Below are 22,190 nucleotides of genomic sequence, written 5' to 3' on the forward strand. Positions count from 1 at the left end.
TTCAATGAGATCTACTTTTCCATTACCATTGAGGATTTCTCGTTTCCCTAATTACTACCCCTCATGGATTGAAATTGATGTTGGAAGCCAAACTTTGATGAACCAATTCATAATCATTAGCCATTTCAGCTGCCAACCTTGCAGTTTTAACGTTTTGCTCTTCCACGTGAGATCTCACTACTTCAGGAAGTGAATTTTTGAACTCCAAAATAATAATCTTTCGTAGAGTATCATATATTTGATCTATTTTTATTGCTCTGATCCACCTATAAAGATTACTTTGATCCTTTCAAAGGAAATATACGTTAGACCAGGCTCTCCTTGGATTCCCGAAATGTTGTCTGTGGGCTTTTGACACTAACTCATATACACTTAAAATGGCTTTCTTCACCTGCTCATACTCCTTTGATGCTGATACAAATATCTCACTTGCTCTACCTACAAATTTTGTTTGGATCAACAAAACCCACCTGGTCACCAGCCACTTCATTTGTTTAGCCACTTTCCCAAAAAAGTCAATGCTTGGACATATTTAAACAGATCCTAACGAGCCCTTTGGCTATAATGGATTTTTAGACTAGATTCCCTACAGTGTGGAAACAATCCCTTCGGCCCAACAAGACCATACCGCCCCTTGCAGCATCCCACCCTGACCCATCCCCCAAAACCCACACACCCCTGAGCACTAAGGGCAATTTAGCATGGCCAATCCAACTAGCCTGCACATCTTTGGACTGTGGGAGGAAACCGGAGCACCTGGAAGAAACCCACGCAGACACGGGGAGAATGTGCAAACGCCACACAGACAGTTACCCAAGGCTGGAATCGAACCTGGGTCCCTGGTGCTGTGAGGCTGCAGTGCTAACCACTGAGCCACTGAGCCAATTTGCTCGTCCTCACTGCCTTCCTCACTAAGCCTTCCTTCTACCTTTACCTCCAGCCTTTTAAGTCGTCTTTCCCGTCAAAATGCCAACTTCTGAAGTTCAAATTCTCTCTTTCTGCTTTTCTTCTCTTCCTCGCTTTCTTCTGAGAGGGTCTTCCTCTCCTTTTCATTCTGCCAGGGCTAGTTTTTCCTTTTAATCATAATTCAGATTGCTTCAGTTCCTTTTCATGTTCAAGCTCTTTCTTCTGCAGTTGAATTCCAGTCATTTCCAAAGATTCTGACGGCATTTCCAGCAATTTTTAAATGTCAAACTATTGCTGTAATTACCTTCCCTTTTCTTACGGAACAAAGACAATCCCAATTCCAGCTTGCCTGCCAATTCCAACAGCTTTGCTTTGCTCACTTTTTGTAAAACTCCTGAAGTCAGAAAACTCTTCATGACTGAAAGAGCCATTTCTGCACAAGGCATGCCCTGTTTAAACTAACCAGGTTCAATACCCGAAACAAAAGACACTAACACCTACCACTTAATAAAATGTGAGGCTGGATGAACACAGCAGGCCAAGCAGCATCTCAGGAGCACAAAAGCTGACGTTTTGGGCCTAGACCCTTCATCAGAGAGGTCTCTGATGAAGGGTCTAGGCCCGAAACGTCAGCTTTTGTGCTCCTGAGATGCTGCTTGGCCTGCTGTGTTCATCCAGCCTCACATTTTATTATCTTGGAATTCTCCAGCATCTGCAGTTCCCATTATCTCTAACACCTACCACTTGCTGACTTTGACTCCAACAACCCTAAACCCAAATTGGAATTATAGAACTATATCCTAACAAGGATTTGTTATGGGCTAGACACCACAAAAATATTTTAAGAAGGTAGTCTAGACCCTAACATTTTCTTATTTTAAAAAGGTAGATGTGAAGCGTGTGCCCCAGACATGATGCAACAGGTCAAACCACTTGATGTTAAGCAAAGCACAATTTTTTAAACATTTTAATAAAAAAAAAGAGAAAGAGGAATTTAGAAAAACATAGCTATTGAAAAATTTAACCAAACAATAGATACAGTACCTATTACTAATTAACTGTTCTAATACAGTAATATGCCATAAACACAACCCTTGACAAAAAAGGTAAATTCAAACAGATTCTTACATGCAGTTTCCCAATCCAGGAGGATACAACGTCAACAGAGACTACAGAGAAAGTCACCGTTAGGAATCACTGATTGAAGCTTGCAGCCCCCCAGGGACTCAAACAGCTTCTCACTGTTGCACCTAAAGAGAAAACTAGAAAGCCTGATCTTGGAGAACGTGCCACTCTTCTTCCATTGTTACAACTGCTTGTAAAAAAACAAATTGACTTAGGCCGGTACCTGTGGCCACTTGTGCACCTGTACCTTCACAACCTCTCTTGAACAAAACCCCAGGACAGCATTGTCTCTATTCACCCTGTCCCTGCCCTCATGATTTTATAAAGCTCTATAAGGTCACCCTCAGCCGCTGACACGCCAGGGTAAATAGCCACAGCCTATTCAGCCTCTCCCTACTTTTCAAACTCTTGTTCAGCAATGCTCTCCAGGATCTTACCATTAGGTGTATAAGCCCTGCCCTGAATTGCGTTTCCAAAATGTAACACCTCACATTTACCCAGAATAAAGTGGCAGCACAGTGGCTCAGTGGTTGGCACTGCAGCCTCACAGCGCCAGGGACCCAGGTTCGATTCCAGCCTTGCACATTCTCCCCGTGTCTGCGTGGGTTTTCTCCAGGTGCTCCGGCCGCACTAAATTGCCCAGGGTGTTCAGGGGTGTGTGGGTTATAGGGGGATGCTCCAAGAGGCGGTGTGGACTTGCTGGGCCGAAGGGCCTGTTTCCACACTGTAGGGAATCTAATCTAATCAAAAAAAGTCCATCTGCCACTCCTCAACCCATCTGATCAAGGTCCCATCCTACTCTGAGGCAATCTTCATCACTATCCACTACACTAATTTTGGTGTCATCTACAAATTTGCTAACCATACCTCCTTTATTCAAATCCAAATCATTTATATAAAATCATGAAAATCAGTGGACCCAGCACCAATCCTTGCAGCACACTATTGGTCACAGGTCTCCGGTCCAAAGAGCAATTCTCCGTGCCATCCTCGGGCTCCCATCTTCGAGCCAATTTTGTATCCAAATGGCTAGCTCTCTGCATTCTATGTGAACTAACCTTGTTAACCATCTACTAAACAAAACCTTGTTGAATGCTTACTGAAGCCTGTATAGATAATGTCCACCACTCTTTGTCACTTCTTTAAAAACACACAATCCAGTCAGTGAGACACGATTTTGTACGCATAAAATCATGTTGACTATCGGTCTCTGCCTTTCCAAATGCATATAAATTTTGTCCCTCGGAATCCCTTCCAACAACTTGCTCACTACTGATGGCAGGCTCACTGGTTTATAGGTCCCTGGCTTCCCCTTACCAACTTTCTTAAAAAGTGGCACCATGTTAGCCAACCTCCAGTCTTCTGGCATCTCACCCATGGCTAATCAATGATACAAATATCTCAGCAAGAAGCCCAGCAATTACATCCCTAGCTTACCCCATTGTTTTAGAGTACTCCTGATTCACTCCTGGAGATTTATCCACTGTTATACCTTCGAAGACTTGAAATGTTAACTCTCATTCCCTCTCCAAGGATGCTGCCAGACTCAATGATTTTCTCTAGCATTCTGTGTTTGTTTCAGATTACTAGAATCTGCAATATTTTGCCTTTAAATGGAAACTTTAATGTCCGTGCAAGAGCACGTCTCACCCTTGCTGGGATTCAACCAGTCACCACATGAAGAAACCTAAAAAATATCACGTTGTAGTCGTTCAGTGCCTGAGTAAGGGATTTGACATTAGGCTAAGGCTGACCGAGACATCTCCTGCTTTTCATTGACCTCTCGACTCTTAGCTAGTGACTCCCAGCCCACTCTCACTCGCATAGAGTAAGGACTCCCAATCCTAGGCCTCTGGTGGGTGCAATACTGCCAACAACCATGTGGCTCCAACAGAGAATGGGGAAGGGGGATGTGATGAAGACTGGGATTCCTTCCCAGGAAGGATCAGTGTAAGCCAGTTAAGTGTTTAATGAGCCTTCCCAAATTGAATAACGGTCGCAGGATAAGACCCCTTAAATAGACATTAAATGCCCACTAAGGACTTCAATTAATGTTTAGGTGTGAGGCTGTTCTTGATCCTTCTGGCCTTGGACTTGATCAAGCAGGAGGTAGGAAGGAAGCAGAGTTATTGTCCCACACTCTCACATCTGATGAAATGCTTGCATTAAATTGTATTGTGTGAGCTCTTCTTGACAATGTTCTGAGAATTCAACGTCAGAGACATTCCTATGATTTTCACTCTCCAATTTGCTTCTCTGCCCACTGTCATTCTCAATCTCCAGATTTTGTCCCGCTTATCATTCTTGCTCCCTGTCTTTACCATATAATCACTACTAAGTCCAAGTCCAATTTTTCCCACTAGTATCATCAAGAACCAGTGACAGTGACTCCACTTATGATTCTGTATACCAAATTACTTCTCTTCCCAAGAAGATTCTCATTCCCCAGTGTAAACATCTCTCCATTATTTTTCTCATTCCCAGTGTACTTCATTCCTCAAGATCATTCTCAATTGCCAGTGCCATGTCACCATATTTATATTTTGATCTCTTTTAATTTCATTCTCCATCAGACTTCCCTCCCCATTAAAATTCTCATTCTCTAGCATAATTCAGTCACCAAATCCTTCACATTCAATAGTGTATGTGTTGGAATGCTTTCCCATAGAAATTCAACTTAAAATTACAACAAATGACAGATTGCATGTAAGCATACAGTTGTAACCGTTCAGAATTTAGGTCTCTGAGACACCTTACAGTTTCATAAAATTGCAGTAGTCACTGTATAAATAGTTTTTCTTTTATCACTACACTCCAGAAATATCAATAAATCAGTAAAGCTAATGTAAATGCAAGTACAATAACATCAGGATAACAATGGATAGACTAAAATTCATTAAACTGTTTTCTATTTTTATTTTAACTTGGCTATGTTGCCCTCTGCACTTAGAATACTGTAAGCCATTTTGCATCCCATATCTAAGGAAGAAAGGGCCAGTGTTGGAGGGGTGTAAAGAAAGTTTACAAGAATGATACCAGGGACGAAGTGCTTGTCATATCATGATCAGTTGAGGACCCTGTCTGTATTCAACTGAGTTTAGAATGACAAGGGATTATCTGATTGAAACTTACAGAATACGAAGAGGTCAGGATAGAGTGGAAATGGAGCAGATATTTCCACTAGTAGGAGAGATTAGGACCTGAGGGGCAAAGCCTCATAGTGAAGGGACAACCCTTCATAACTGAGAGGAGGAGGAATTTCTTCAGCCAGAGGGTGTTTAATCTGTGAAACTCATTGCTGCAGCAGGCTGTGAGGCCAAGTCATTGAGTGTGTTTAAGACAGAGATAGATAGGTTCTTGATTAATAAGGGAGCGAGGGAGAATGCAAGAGAATGGGGTTGTGAAACATATCAGCTATCATCAAATAGTGGAGCAGACTCAAGGAGCCAAATGGACTAATTCTGCTCCTATATTTTACGGTCTTACAGCCTTAATCCAAGTTCCATTTCCGAATAGTGACTAGACAGATATATTCCATTCCATAACATATGAACTGAATAATTTACATACATTCCATCACCATCTATGTCTGTGCAGATACAAATGCCTTAAACCCTCGGTCTCAGAAAGGTTTTAATTCATCCTCAGGTGTTCTCACAGGCTACTTGGATCATGTGAAGTTACTTAAGCCAATGCAGTGACGATCTCTCTGTCCAATCTGCCAGGAATTATCTGTACAATCATCTTAGCTGGTTCAATCATTGTTCATCTGTAATTCTTGAATCCACAGTAAGCTGTAACCATCAGCATAATTAACTGCCACAGCAACACCACATCTGCTGGATGTAATTTCTGACCACCACATTTGTAGCCATCAGATCCTTCCAAACAATGACATGTTCCCATGTCCAATATCAATTGAAGTTGTATGAATATTAAGTTTCAGCTATGTGCTAGTTAATGTTCATGACAGTCAATTGATTCAAACACTGAATCTGTTGATACCTTGTATGCAGCTTCTGCATCTTCTTCCTTGAATTAGCAACACCATTAGGATTAAATTAGGGTAGCTGCAAATGCAGATTCTAAGGATGATATTTTAAATTTCTATGATCACATACATAAACATGTATCTGGTGATGAATGACAACAAAACTGCTGCATGAATCAAATTACGTACACGCAAGTACAGTCAACATCCATAATTATAGATTTGTTCAACCAGTGAAATACAACAAGAACAAGCTTGTTCCTTATAACAAATTCAATCAAAATTACCCTGATGGTAATATCAGATATCACTGTCAACCCTTGAACAAAATTGCAGATCAATTTGGGGAAGACCAACTAATAAATACAAAGCATACGTTAGAACTTCCATGGCTCGGAGTAGAACTAAACCTATCTATATTTCCTGCAGTTAAGAATATGGGGAATCTAATTAACATAACTGTTCCATTCTCAGAATTTTTTTGCTCTGTGCTGTTTAATTTCTTTTCTCATTTTCCTTACCCTTTTGTTGCACATCAACTGTCAATCTAAGGTTTTTTAAAAGCATCGCAAACATTTGTAAGTTGTGAAAACCCTGATATTAATTCTGCTGATATTCACCCCATATTCATCTGCACTAGTTCTTTTCTTTCTCACATGTCTTGTGACTTCACCAGGAATCCATAAGACCATTAAAGGTCGTGTTATCTTCATGACCTCCCGAGGGAGTTGAAGATTCATGATCAGACTGTCACCTTGTCCACTTGTGTAATTCTCCCAACCTCAACCTTTTCGAAAGGCTCTGCCTGTCATTTTGAAGTAACAAGTGAGTGAGAAGTGAGAGGCCTTTAACTGCTCCCCCTCCTTATCTAAAATCACCACTTGAACCACCCCCAGCTGCACAAACAGGTGTCTTAGAAAAACTTCCATGAACCAACTACAAGCTAAGAAACTCTACATCAAATTCATTTTGTTACGTAAACAACAGATGCTGCTCTAATTGTAAGAGATCTTTGAGATGCCATACTCACTATAGCCATATAATTGCTATGATATGGTGAGTTACCCACCATGTGCTCCATTTTCATCTTCCATGCATCCCATAAATAAATCCTAGTGAAACAAAAAGGCATACAACTGACAGCAGAATGATAAGGACTCAGCAGAACACATTTAACTTCTTAATTTAATAGTCTTGTTAACATGGTTGTACTGTCCTCTTAGACTCAAAAATTTTCCCCAAAATTATTATTGACAATGTTGGCTTATTCCAAACTATCACAGACCATTAGAATCCACTGAGTGAAATTCAAATGTTTATTACCCTGCTTGTCTCTAGAGATACATTTTTCTTCAACTCCCTGATGTGGTGCATCGCAACTAACAGAAAGCTAGTTTGACTCATTGTGTACTGATTCCACAGATTGACCATGATATTGCATATTCAGATTGTGGAAACAGCCTGTCACACATGCTTCTATCTCAAAATAGTCTCATTCTGCAACTTCATCATTATCTCATTAACAGTTCATTTGCTTGTGCTTGTGATAGACAACCTATAAATCACATTTCCCAGTGTGCTAATCATTCCAACAGGATTTTGAAACTCTTGGGTAAACTTCACCTCACTATTCCCCAGATTCATTCTTTCTCCACTATCAATCCATTCACAAGTGTTAGTATAGCCCCACAAACCCTTCCCATTCCCATATCAATCACTGTCATTCTTATTCTCCCGTGCCAGTACCTCTCTACTATTCTCATTCACTTGCTTACCTCTCTATCCACCTCTCTACCTCAACTATGAAAAGTGAATACAAAGAAATTACAATGGCTGAAAGGTCATATTTAAGGTGACTTCCTCTCTATGCTTAAGCTGAGAGAAAAATGTAAATAAATCTCTCCTCACACCTACAGGTTGGAAGGTGGGAAAATGGCTTGATAAGAATGAAGTATCCAGTGTGGCCAAGATATGGAAAATTTCAGCAGCCTGTAACTGACAGTGCCCATTTAACTGTCGCCACATTGGAGGAGAGGCCATTTGTGATTGTGGAGGAAGCAGATCCTGAAAATGGAGCTTGTGTACGGAATACTGTACCTTGCAGGAAGCAAGCAAACCTGAGTGAAAGGTAACAACCTCCATTTTGTGATGTAGCTAATAAACTGGTGTATCACCTGCAGGAGGCACTGGTTCACAATCACGTGGAATTAAAAGTCTAATGATGACCATGAAACTCTTGTCAATGTTTGGAAAAACCCATCCAGTTCATTAATGTTCTTTAGGGAAGGAAACTGCCGTCCTTACCTGGTCTGGCCTAGATGTACAATATGAGCCAGTTGTCTCAACAACTAGAGGAGAAAAGGACTGAAACCAGATGCACCACTTAACATTTACAAGCCACAACTTCACATAGACATTCTCACAGAATAATTTCTTACACATAACATTCTAGACAATACCATCATCATCCAGTGGGAAAAGACATACCCAGCAGTGATGGCATCACCGTGGTATACAGGCAGAAAGGCACTACACTAGGAGTTCTCAACATTGATTCTGGGCTCATGAAGAGTTAAGGTGTCAGATCAGACACGGGAAAGGAAGCCTGTTGCTGGTTACCACGTACCACCCATCTACATTCCACCCCTACCCAATCAGCTTAGAAATCAATGGTCCTCCATGTTGAACAATACTTGGAGGAAGCAGAGGGTCATAAGACTTTCTCAGCAACATCACTACTGATTGAACTGGGTACGTCCTAATGGGCACAGCTGCTAGACTGAGTCTGCAGCAGGTGTTGAGGGAGCCAAGAGGGAAACACAGTTGACCTTATCCTCAAAAACTTCTTTGTTTGTATCTGTCCATGATGGTATTGGTTAGATTGACCACCATACAGTATGTGTGTCACTTTGAGAATACCCTCCATCATATTGTCTGGCACTATCACCATGCTAAATGGGACAGGCATTGAACAGATTTGGCAACAAGAGGTGCCTTTAGCTATCAGCAGCATCAGAACTACTCTCTAACACAATCTTCAACCTTCCCACTCTACCATTACCATCAAACTAGGGGATCAGGGCTGGTTCAAAGAAGAGTGCAGAAGGGAGCAGTCATACCAAAAAATAAGATGCCAGACTGATGAATCTACATAACAGGAGTATTTCCATGGAAAAATGTGTAAGCCATATGTGATAGGTAGAGCTAAATGGTTCTATAACCAATGTATCAGATCTGTCCTTCCACATCCAGTCTCAAATGGTGATGGACAATTAACAACTCACTGGAGGAGGAGACAAATATTCCCATCCCCAATGATGGGAGAGCCCAGCATATCGGTGAAAAAGTCAAGACTGAAGCACTCACAACAATCTTCAGCCTGAAATGCTGAATGGATGATCTATCTTGGACAGTTCCAGAGGCCCCTACCATCACAGATGACACGGTCTTCAGCCAGTTTGATTCACTCTGTATGAAATCAGCAACAGTACTGAAAATTGTGCTTTGAAACTTGCTGCACCCTGAGCCAGCTGTTTCAGTTTTGCTGCAATACTGGCATCTACCCAACAATGTGGCATCAATGTTCTGTACACAGAAAGCAAGACAAATCCAACCAGATCAATTACACTCCATCAGTCTACTCTTGATCATCAATAAAGTGATGGTAGGCACGGTGGCTCAGTGGTAAGAACTGCTGCTTCACAGTGCCAGGGAGCCAGGTTTGATTCCACCCTCAGGTGACTGTCTCTGTGGAGTTTGCATATTCTCCTCGTGTCTGTGAGTTTTCTCCGGGTGCTCCGGTTTCCTCCCACAGTCCAAAGTTGTGCAGGCTTGGTGGATTGACCTTGCTAAATTGCCCATTGTGTTCAGGGATGCGTATATTAGATGTGTTATAGGGGGATGGGTCTGGCTGGGATGCTCTGAGGTTCAGTGTGGACTTTTTGGGCTGAAGAGCCTGTTTCCACACTGTAGGGATTCTATGATGGAAGGATTCCTCAACAGTGCTAAGAAGCATTACTTGTTTAGCAATAAACTGCACAGTGATGCCCAGTTTGTGTTATGCCAGGGTCACTGCGCTCCTGGCCCCATTACAGCCTTGCTTCAAACATGGGCAAAGTAGCTGGACTCCAGAGGTCAGGAGAGAGTGACTGCCCTTGAGCAAGTATGGGACCAAGCTGGAGCAGGTGAGACTTGAGCCAAGGCCTTCTGGTCTAGAGATGGGAACTCTACCCTGCACTAGAAGAGCACTTAAAATAGATTGTAACATTTTCCCATGATAAATGTTAAGTTAACTGATCTATAGTTGTCTTTTTTGTCTACTGCCTTTTTGAGACTGGACATTACATCTACAGTTTTCCAATCCTATGGGGCTTTTTCAGAATCTAAGGATTCTAGGAAGACCATCACCAGTGCGTCAACAATCTCATTAGTTATTTCCTTTAAAATCCTAGGAAGAAACCTATAAAGCCCAGAGATCCATTGTTATTTGACTTCATTAGTTTCCAGAGTACTTTCTCTCCAGTGAGAGAATATGTTTCTTTTCTCCCCACCTTTGGGCACTAAATCATTCAGTATTTTTTTGAATGCAATTAGTGTGCTCAACCACGAAAACTTATTCAACTCCTCAGCCATTTCCTAATGCCCCATTATTATTTCCCCAGCCTCATTCTTTCAGGGGCCTATATTCACATTGGCCTTTCTGTTGCCTTTTAAATATTTAAATAAACTCTTACCATCTATTTTAATATTACTTGTTAGTTTATCCTCATTGTCTATTGCAGCCCTCTGTTCATTTTTTGGTCAGCTTTTGTTGATTTATAATTTTCTCCCAAACCTCTGGTTTGCCACTTGGGCACATTGTGTTGTTTCTTTCAATTTGCTACAATCCTTAATTTCCCTAGTTAACCATGATTGGTTTATTTCCTTCTTACAGTCCTTCTTCCTCATTGGAATAAACTGTCTTAAAAGTGAGTCATAAACTGTCTTCTTAAACATCTGCCATAGTTCCTAAACTACTTTTCTGCTAAACTCCTTTCCCAGTCCACTCGAGCCAACACTGGCTTCATCGCTATGTAATCACCCCTATTCAAGTTTAGCACAATCTCAAACTGAATGCTAAATTCAACTATGTTATGGTCATTGATCCCTCAGGAGAATTTTACACTGATCATGTGTGATACCCATCTCATTGCACATTACCAGATGTCAAATAGCCTGATCCCAAGTTTAATCCACAATATGTGGAATATCCTCAGAAACTGTCCCAAATGTGATCAACAAATCCATCCTTGTGACAACGTTTGCCAATTGGATTTTCCCAATGTACATGAAGGTACATGTTTACTCATGATTAATGTGCTGCCTTTTATACATGCCCTTAATATCTCCTTATATATTTTCTGTCCTAAAGAACACCTACATTTAAGGGCCTATAGACTACTCCCACCAGCCTCTTCTTCCTGTTGTTATTTCTTACTACCCATATGGATTTTAATCATCTGATCTAGACCATTTCTGTCACACCCTATCAATGCAGCCCACCTCCTCCCAATCCTTCTATTCCTGCCTATTGTTTTGAAAAAAAAAATCACAGACCATTGATAATTACGTTTCTGGCTTTGATCTCCTATTAACCGTATGTTAATGTCTCCTTAATGACTATAAGATCATACTGATCAAGTTCAATTTGTGCTGTTAATTCATTTAGAGTGTTCCAAATGCTAAACGCATTTAAGTAAACAGCTGTTAATTTATGCCTATTTACCATCTTTTTCCCTTTGGCCCCATTAGCTGTTTTTCTTTGTGCTTGTAAACTTTGTGTCTTCCTGTTACACTCTTGGTATTATTAAAATATTCCCAGCATGATTTAGGCAAAGTGCTGCCTTGCCTCTATGCCAGCATTGATGTCACTGCCCCATGAACTAAAATAACGTGGTGTGGAGCTGGATGAACACAGCAGGCCAAGCAGCATCAGAAGAGCAGGAAAGTTTGACGTTTCGGGTCGGGACCCTTCTTCAGAAACTTTCCTGCTCCTCTGATGCTGCTTGGCCTGCTGTGTTCATCCAGCTTCACACCGTGTTATCTCAGATTCTCCGGCATCGGCAGTTCCTACTACCCCATGAACTGAAACCCATTTCTCCCAAACCAATCTTTAAATCATGGATTTAACTCCTTGTCTTTATCTATCCAATGCCCATGGCTCAGGGAGTGATATTGACATTATTGACATTGGAAATTCTGTGTTTTAGTTTAAATCCCAATAATTGTTCAAAACCTTTTCAGAGGAACCCACTTTCCAGTGCTATCAATGTCATTGGTACCAATGTAGATGATGACAACCAGATCACTTCCACCCCTCTCCAAGTTCCTCTTCTTTCACAAGATGTTACCAGGTAGCCAAACTAGCCTTTGAGACTCATGTTCACAACTTCAGAGAACAGACTGTCTTCTAATTATACTGTCCCCACATGACTACACACCTATTTCCTTCCCCCATTTGAATGGTGCCCTGTACCAGGGTGCCATGATTAGTTTGCTCATCTTCCCCTCAGTTTTCATTCTTATCCACACAGCTTGCAAGAACCTCCTAAGTGCTGGACAATTGTAGGTACTGAGGCTCCTTGAAAGCAACCCTTTGGCTCCTCATACCTGCCTGACCTGCAGTCACACCCACAAACCAAGTCTGAATGAAGTAAATCAAAGGGCTGTAAAAGCCTCTTGGAGTAAAGAATCCAGGCTTCCAGCTTTGCTGCTTTAATCATTAGTTTCCTACTGAAATCACTTCTAGGTTGTGGAACTTTTGAGGCCAAGCCAACTGCATTCAAACATGAGCAGCCTCTGTCAATTGGATTTAGGTGCAGTGTCCATGTTAATATCACAGGCAGATGTGCCTTGATCAGAGGCCCCATCACCCTCAGTATCTCTTCCTCAAACTGTTCCTCTCTTTCTCTCAGCTCGACAACATTCTATTTTCATTTCGTGACATCCTGGCCTGACACCATCCTGCACTCTCCAACATCTTGCTACAAGCATACAGTGAGGTAAAGATGAGTGAGAACCCAGTGGATTGGGAAGCCTTTACAAACAATGAGAGGATAACAAACAAATAGTAAGAGGGGAGAAGATGTAATATAAGAGAAAACTATCTGGCCATGTAAAAGATTATAAGAGATTTTTACATATCTAAAAAAGGTAAGAGTGGCAAGAGTGTACATTGGATGACAAAAAATGAGTCTGGAGAATAAGTAATGGGGAAGAAAGGACTGGCAGAGGAACTGAACAGATACTTTGATTCAGTTTTCACAACAAAAGACACCAGTAGCATACCAGAACTTCAAGACAGGGTTTTGGGCAGAGGTGAGTGTTGTGGCCATCATTAAGGAGAAGGTGCTGGGGAAGCTGAAAGGTCTGAAAGTGCATAAATCACTGGATCAGATGAACTATACCCCTGAGTCAGAATCGTAGTATCCTTACAGTGCAGACAAATGCCATTTGGCCCCTTGAATCTCCACAGAGCCTCCAGAGAGAATCCCACCCAGACCCATCCCACCCCCAACCATCCCTGTAACCCCACATTTCCCACAGCTGACCCACCTAGCCTGGTCTTCCTTGGACACTAAGGGGCAATTTAACATGACTAATCCACCTAATTTACACATCTTTGGACTGTGGGAAGAAACCTGAGCATGCAGCAGAAACCCACACAGATGTGGGGAGAATATGAAAACTCCACACAGACAGTTACAGAGTCATAGAATGAGAATCTCAGGACCAGCTGCAAGATCCATGTTACTCTGTCCATCATTTTAGGATCCCTAAATCACTCTAATCTCAGTCGCCCAAGGTTAAAATAAAACCCTGGCCCTGTGAGGGAGCAGTGCTAGTCACTGTGCCACCATCCTGCCCTTATATTCTGAAGGAAGTAGCTGAGGAGATTGTACAGGCATTGCTGGTGATCTTCCAGGAATCACTGGATCAGGAGGACTGGAAGATGGCCAATGTAAAAGTCCAGTTTAAGAAGGGAGGGAGGCAGAAGACAGGTATCAATAGGCCACATAGCCTGACCTCAGTTGATGGTGAGACTTTAGAGACCATTGGGTTGAGATTATTTGGAAGTCCATGGTAAAACAGAGCTGAATTAGCACATTCATCAATGGGAGATCAAACTGAACAAATCTGTTAAAAAATTCTTGAGGTAATGGCCAAGTTGGACAAAGAAAAGCCAGTGAACATGATCTATTTGGATTTTCAGAAGGCCTTTGATAAGGTGCTACACAGGAGGTTGCAAATTAAGATAAGAGCACGTGTGATTACAGGCAAGGCACTGGCATGGATAGAGGATTGGCTGACTGGCAGACGCAGGGAGTAGGGATCAAGGAGTCTTTTTTAATTTGGCAGCTGGTGACTAGTGGGGTTCCGAACGGGACTGTTTTGAGACCACAACTTTTCACATTATACATTAGCGATCTGGATGAAGGAACTGAGGGCGTTGTTGCGAAGCTTGGAGATAATATAGAAATAGTTGTAGGTACAGGCAGTGTTGAAGAAAGGGGGGTGCTGCAGAAGGACTTGTTAGGTTAGGAGAGTGTGTAAAGAGTGGTAGATGGAATATAATGTGGGAGTATGGGAGACTATGCACTTTACTGAGGAGAATAGAAGCATAGATTATTTTCTAAATGGTAAAAGGCTTCTAAATGGTAAAGTCTGAAGCATAAAGGGACTTGGAAGTCAAGTTCAGGATTCTCTTAAGGTTAACATGTAGGTCCAGTTGGCAGTCAGGAAGGCAAATGCACTGTTAGTAATCATTGCAAGAAGGTACAAATGCAGAAATGTATTGTTGAGGCCTTACAAGGCTCTGGTTAGACTGCGTGTGGAATATTGTGGGCGGTTTTTAAGGAAGGATTACTGGATTGGAGGGGGTTCGAGGAGGTTTACAAGAATGATTTCAGGAGTGAAGGGCTTGTCATATGAGGAATGGTGGAGGACACTGGGTCTGACTCAATGAATTTAGAAGGATGACAGGGGAATCAGATTGAAACTTTTAGAATATGGAGAGGCCTGGGTAGAGTGGACATGGAGAATATGTTTCCACAAGTAGGAGAGATTAGGACACAAGGGCACAGCCTCCAGAGTGAAGGGAAATCCCTTTTAGAACTAAAATGAGTGGAATTGCTTCAGCCAGAGGGTGGGGACTGTGTGGAAATCATTACCGCAGAGGGTTTTGGGTCCCAATCAGAATATTTAAAACAGAGATGGATAGGTTCTTGACTGGTAAGGGGATCAAAGATTACAGGGACAATGCAGGAGATGGGGTTGGGAAACATATCAACCACGATCAAAAGGTGGAGCAGACTCGACATACCAAATGGCCTAATTCTGCTGCTATGTCTTATGGTCTTATCTCCTTTGTCATTGATACAAAGTCACCAACCATCCCGCTCAAGTCCCTTGCAACACACAATCACATTTGGATTTATCTTGCTTTTTGGAGCAGAACATACCTAGAAATTTTCCAGATTGCCAGTTAGTGCCTGCATTTTAGTTGTATTACAGTACTTGGCTTTGGGTTCAACCAGTTCTGGAGCACAAGACTTCATTACAACAGTTAAAATGTAGTCAGGACCCATGGACTCTGCAGTATCCAGTGTTTTCAGTCATTTGTTTAAATTGTGACAAGGGGAACCTCAGGGCAAAGGTGAGATGCATTAACCATCACCACTTTTAGATAAAGAGTGATGCAAATCTTTTAATCTTGCTTTTACACAGGTTTGTTGGGTTCTGCAATCATTGCAGATGAGAACGTTTCTGAAGTTCCCTCTATTTCTTTGTTGAATGTTCCACTGACAATTACAACAAAATGCAGCAAGATTGCAGGACTGTAATCTGGTTTGTTGGTTATGGGGTTGCTTAGCACTGTCTCTGGCACACTGATTCTATTATTTAATATGCATGTGGCCCTATGTTACAGCTTTACTGGGTGGGACCTCGCTTTTAAGTATGCCTTGCTTTGCTCCTGGCATCATCTATACTCTTCATTGAGCTAGGGTTAATACTCTAGCTTGATGGTAGAGTGAAGGAGAGGGTATGCCATGATGTTACAAGTTGTGGTTCAATACGGTTCTGCTGTGTTGATGGCCCACAGCTGGATGTACAGCTCTAGGAAGCAACATCTGTTTTAGCACCGTAAATGTGTCATACAATATAGTGGATTGTCTTCAGTATGAAGAGAGGATTTCATCTCAAGAACTGTGCAGTGGCCACACTTAACAATACTGTCATGAAGGTCTCTTTGCCCATGTCTGACCTGATATTGTGATACATCTTGGGGTCTGGAATCAATGCTAAGGAATCCCTGTGCCATTCCCTCCCAACCACATGCGATTGTACTACCACCACTGACAAGTTTGTTTGCACAGTGGGAAAGGACATATCCAGGAATGATGATGGAGGAATCAAGAAGTTGTTTTTTTCAAAGTGTGTATTCGTAGGATGCAGGTATTATTCACAAAGCCAACATTTATTACTCATTTCAAATTGGACATCAGTGTCTTACTGGATTGTTTTATAGGGCAATCAAGAGTCAGCCAATCATGTAGACGTGAATTTGGAGTCACATAAAGGACACCAGGCAAGGAGAGGAGGTTTCCTTTCTTAAACAGGCTGAATGAACCAGATGGGGTTTTACACTAATCCTGTCATTTTTTCCATTATTACTGATAATCATTACTGATAACAACTTAACTTTTTGTTCCAGAATAATTCAGTTAGCTGAATTTAAATTCCCAGGCAGCCATCTAGGGTTTGAGATAATGCCTCTGATCGCAAGCCCACATCTCTGGACTTGTCAGCCTGTAACTTGTTGTGAAACTTGTTAAAAATCCGTGCCAAACCCTGATCTACTGTAATGCATTGTCTTACCCTAAATATATTTCAGCATTGCAGAGACATATACCAAATTGTGTTGTAAAGGATTCTGCATCGACATCCTGAAGAAACTCGCAAAAACTGTCAAATTTTCCTACGACCTTTATCTAGTGACCAATGGTAAACATGGCAAGAAGGTTCGGGGAATCTGGAATGGAATGATTGGTGAGGTATGGAGTTCACGTCCTCTCTGACTGGATCTTTAAACCATCAAAGAGGAACAATTCATTAAGGAACAAGGAAAAATAAACAGCAGTGGATAGGGCCCATAGGTGACACAGGCTGGGGATGCTGAGGGTTGCAGCAGAATGAAAAGTGTGGGGTTGAAGGTCAAGTTGTCATTGGGAGTGCTTAACAAAGATTATTTACAGAGACCACGCACACAACAAGCAACACATGCTCAAAGAGACCAAACTACTCAAGTTATTTATTTATTAAGTAAGTGATAATTACTAAATAACTGCTTTAGGTAAGTGCAGATAAATCAAAACAAGCAAATATGAACCATTCAGGCACATACAGAAACTATCAACACTACATATTGTAGACAAACCACTCTCACAAGATAATTTAAAAAAGTAACAAGAAACAAACACAGAACATCACCCTCAATAAATACAAGACACTCACATTAATTAAAATTCATTCAGGCCCAATAAATGCCACTCATTAAATACGGAAAAATAAACTTTAAAAAAATTCACACTCATTTTGCAGAATTACTCATTTTACATAAATTCAGAGTCGTCGATAGAGGTTGGTATCCAATCACCAAGTCACTCCTTATTTACACATTGTAAGTCCTGGACTCCAGTCCAGCTTCCTCAGAGCCAACTCGCAGAGTGTCAGATTGTCTAACAATCCTCTTATTATCTGTCAGGCAGAGATCCCTGATTGAATAAGATTAACAGCCTAATCAGGGAACTCATATTCTATGAGGTCCACCTACCTGACCTCATTACAACCACTAAATCCACAAACTTAGACAATACAACCTAATCAATAGAGTGCATTCACAATTCACATCACTCAACTCAACTCAAATAAAAGATAAAATACTCACATTCCATCCATACAGACCACTCCACCGGACACATAACCATATAAATTCAGACTACTTGCAGCAATAGGGTTAGGGTTAGACAGTACTCAATCAAAATATGAAATCCTCTTGCACTCTATTAATACAAGCCACCAATGTGAACTGTTCTCAGCAAGAAACGGGACAGAGATAAACCAAGCATCTCCAGGCCAGTCAGCCTAATATCGGTAGTAGAGGAATTGATGCAAGCTAATATCAGGGACAAAACACATTTTTATTTCATTTAATTTAATCAAGGAATACAGCTGTGGATTTGTTAAAAGAAATAATATCTGACTAAGTAGATTAAATATTTCAACAGAGGAGTTTTTGCAGTAGCTGTTGTTTGTATGAACTCTCAGAACGTGTTTTAAAATCTCTCGAAGGATGATAGTTAAGGTGTAAGCCTATGAAAATAAGAGTTCTGGCCGAGAAAAGAACAATCATCCTTGTGAATGAATCTTTAACCAAAAGCCATAATTAGAAAACAATTTCAGACACTGGGATCTGGAATTGTTTACCTGTAAAGATGGAAGCGGATAAAAAAAATTTAAAAAGCAGTTGGATGAATAGTTTAGGTTGAGAAGATTACAGGATGATAGGTAAATTAAAAGAATGTGGGACTAAATGCAATGTTCTTTCAAAGAGCTAACACTGCAATGATAGGTTAGAAGGCTTCCTTCTATCATTAACTCACCTAATCAATACAAAACCCCTTACACTCAGCAAATACAAACTCTTCATATTTACTCCAAGTCTATTCACATTAAACCAGTACAAAACATTTGCTCTAATTAATTGCTGACCATTTTCATCTTTATATATTTACCCAATTTGCTGCGTTATTTCACACTTTAGGTTTTCTACCAGAGAGCAGACATGGCTATCGGATCTCTCACCATCAATGAGGAGCGCTCTGAGATTGTGAGTTTCTCTGTCCCCTTTGTGGAGACTGGAATTAGTGTGATGGTGGCCAGGAGCAACGGAACCGTCTCCCCATCAGCTTTTCTCGGTAAGCAGCATGGTGTTATGAAGGGTTTCAAACTGTGCAACAAATGGGCCAACATTAGGTCACAAGTTGAAAATATCATAATGAGGTCTGCCACAAGGTAAAAGCTTTAATCTGCTCTTTCAACTCATTCACAAGAATTTTGTGAGTGGTTCTCCAGATTGGTTGCCATAACTTTGTTTCACTAAATATCTGGGGCTGTTCAGTGTGATGGTATTAGTGTTGGAATCAAAGATTTGCAATGATGTGAATGATTCAGACTGGTGTTTATGATGACTCTGACTTCTATAATAGAAGCTGCCTTATTGATTAATTCAGGCGTCATAGGTGTTGAAAGGATTGAGGTCAAAGATCGAAGTCATGTCAATAATTGAAAGAATCAGAACAGTAATCATGTTAGATCAATGACTGAGGCCAGTGATTAATAATTAGGCTCAGTAATTGATATCAATATTTGGTATTCGAGCATTGGAGTCATAGTCAAGGACTGGGGCGAGTGATTGGAGCCTAGGAACAATGATTTGAAATAAAGGTCAATGATTGAACACAAGATTAGTGTTGAGGTCAGTGCTCAGAGTCTGGGGTCGGTATTTAGGATCAGGGTTTAGTGATTGGGATAGGTGTCAGTGATTGGTGTCAGAAGTCAGTGATTATCCTTTGAGGTCAAAGTCAGTGATTAAGCCAAGGAACAGTGATGGTGTTAAAGATAAGCCTGACTACCTTTGTAAGATTTATAGAATTAACAATTGGATATATTTGAAGTTGAAGTACTGATAGGAATTTAGAGTTCACAGATGGGAGTGTTCTCTGAGCTAATGCTTTGAGACATTTCGTTTTGCAGATTGAGCTTTGCAGGAGGTGAATGCATGCTGATTGAGTAATTAGAGGGTTCATGACTGCTTGTTGAAGGCACTCAGCTGCCATTTCTCTCTCTGCAGAACCTTACAGCCCTGCAGTGTGGATGATGATGTTTGTGATGTGTCTGACGGTGGTTGCTCTCACAGTCTGTCTATTTGAGTACTTCAGTCCCGTTGGATACAACCGAAACCTCATGAATGGCAAAAGTAAGTTGTCAGTGAGATGTAACCTCTTAATTCAATCATCGTCAACCTGTGTATCAACTCCATTTACACATATTTTGTCAGCCCTTTCACAGAATTATAAAATTAATCCCCAATTGTGCAACCTCTCTTAAAGTTATGCTATTTAGTTCATATTTTCTCCACACTGTGGGCCCATGATACAAGCCTGTAGGTTTATTAATCAACTTGTTCAGGCACACCTCTGGAACAGGTGGGAATTGAATACAGCCTTCCTGACCTAGGAGGTAGGAGCATTACACTATTCCACAAGACCCTTACAAACCTTTTATTCTGGCTCCAAGGCCCCTGGCATACAATATTCACTGAAGTTTCTTAGTGATTTCACTTTCTGAGTGCAGTTATTAGTGCAGCTATCCCATTATTCAGTGGTGCACATGTCTATAGCCTATATTCCTTTTTGAAGATCTGGAACCTAACATAGTTTGTTGGATTAATTGAACTGCCCTGATAGAGAGCTGCTATGTTGCAGTGGGTCAAATGGAATTCTTCTGTGCTGTAACTCATGATTCCCCCAGGTAGCGCCAGTCCCAATAGGAAGATCTGTTGCAGCAACATAAACTGGAGTTGTGTGTCGGCACCATGCAGAAGTCCTGATGTAGTTCACTCTGCGGAAATCTCTGGCAGGATTAAAGTTCTGATCAGCAATTACCCACCATCAGACTCCTCCAAAAACACCCCCAACTCTGGATTAGAGAGAGAGGCTTCAGATAGTTGAGTCACTTGCTTAAATAGTTACCTAGAAAAGGTTTGAGGGACAAAAGCCTCCTCTCTGGCTAACTATGAAGTGCAATCCCCAAATCCGCAGCTGTCTTGAGTCACCACTGCTCACCCCTCTGAAGCCTGGAACATGCAAGGCCGACACACAGAAATCTAAAACATCACACTGCTCCACATGACCTGACAGCAATTCTCCTCTCCAACCTCCCTCAGCACCCTCATCATCTCCCTATAGACTCCCCAGAACCAATGCCGCTTTCTCAAACATGAGCCTTGATCTATTTGGACCCAACATGTCACCCCTTGCCTACCTAGCACTCTAAACCATTCCCAGCCTCCTAACGCAGTATCCCTCTCCAGCATCTACTCCCCAGCACATATTATGCACCTGCTATCCTTCCTGCCTTTTCATCATCTGCTAGCTGTACCCCTGCACCCAACCATCACTTACAAATTTACTTTCTTTCAGCAGCTGTGAAAATGGTTTAAGGATCTTTAAACCATAGAATACTGTAGTTACTACAGAAGAAAGGGTGTGATTTCAGTGCTGATCCATTCCACAGCTGGCTATGTGAATTCTTGGATTTGACTGCATTATTTCATAGGCCCCTGCCCTAGAAGTTTGCTTGGAAAGCTTTTCCAAATTAGCCTGGACAACTTTTAGTCTGGTCAAGTTTGGAATCCTTAGATCAAAAGATTTGAACCTAACATTCATCTCCACATTTACATTTGTAGCTTATGGAATTTAAAAATAATTGTACATTTAGGGTCAATACCAGAGCTTCTTCAAGTGTAATTCTTGCAGCTATTCATGCAGGTAGTGTGTGTACAAATGAAATGATGTTAGATTGGGACACAGACTGTAGTGCAGTAGAGAGTGAGATGGCATTTGGATACTTATGCACACATCCACATAACTTCTCTAATATGACAATCTAACATTCTTTTTTATATAAAAATACATAGTTCCCCTTTACAACCATATATATTTTTCCTTTATTTTATGTCCAAAGAAAATAAACAAATCCACTTTCATAATGAAATACCTTAAGTCTTTTACAGCTTGTTTATATTCCTTAAAAATAATTATTAATTGTATTGGTTATTTGGCATACCATTGTGTTTCTTCTTCTGAGCTTCTCATCGGCAGCATCTTCAATAGTGAAGATACAAAAAGCACTTATTTCTCAGCAACTGTGGGTCTTTTTGTTATCATTCTGACCCTAGCTTTCCTTCTATCAGAAACAAAAACAGATATTGTTGGAAAACTCAGCAGGTCTGGCAACGTCTGTGGAAAGAAATCAGTGGTGCCGTTTTGGTTTGAGTGACCCTTCC

At 41.1% G+C, this 22,190-nt stretch overlaps 1 protein-coding gene across 3 annotated transcripts in view; it reads left to right on the forward strand.

Moving 5' to 3' along the window:
- Positions 1–22,190, forward strand: part of LOC125463633 (glutamate receptor ionotropic, NMDA 2C-like) — a 149,734-nt gene that overhangs the window by 75,333 nt on the left and 52,211 nt on the right. For all 3 annotated transcript variants that reach the window (XR_007249879.2, XR_007249878.2, XM_048555162.2), the window contains exons 5-8: positions 7,939–8,150; positions 16,956–17,115; positions 18,885–19,038; positions 19,974–20,099. Coding sequence is in view for 1 of the 3 variants with exons in the window: in XM_048555162.2 (XP_048411119.2) it covers positions 7,939–8,150; positions 16,956–17,115; positions 18,885–19,038; positions 19,974–20,099 (652 nt within the window). In the remaining 2 variants the exon portion in view is untranslated. The remainder of the gene's footprint in view (positions 1–7,938; positions 8,151–16,955; positions 17,116–18,884; positions 19,039–19,973; positions 20,100–22,190) is intronic.

This window comes from Stegostoma tigrinum, chromosome 22 (genome assembly GCF_030684315.1).
Source record: "Stegostoma tigrinum isolate sSteTig4 chromosome 22, sSteTig4.hap1, whole genome shotgun sequence".
Classification (NCBI taxonomy): domain Eukaryota; kingdom Metazoa; phylum Chordata; class Chondrichthyes; order Orectolobiformes; family Stegostomatidae; genus Stegostoma; species Stegostoma tigrinum.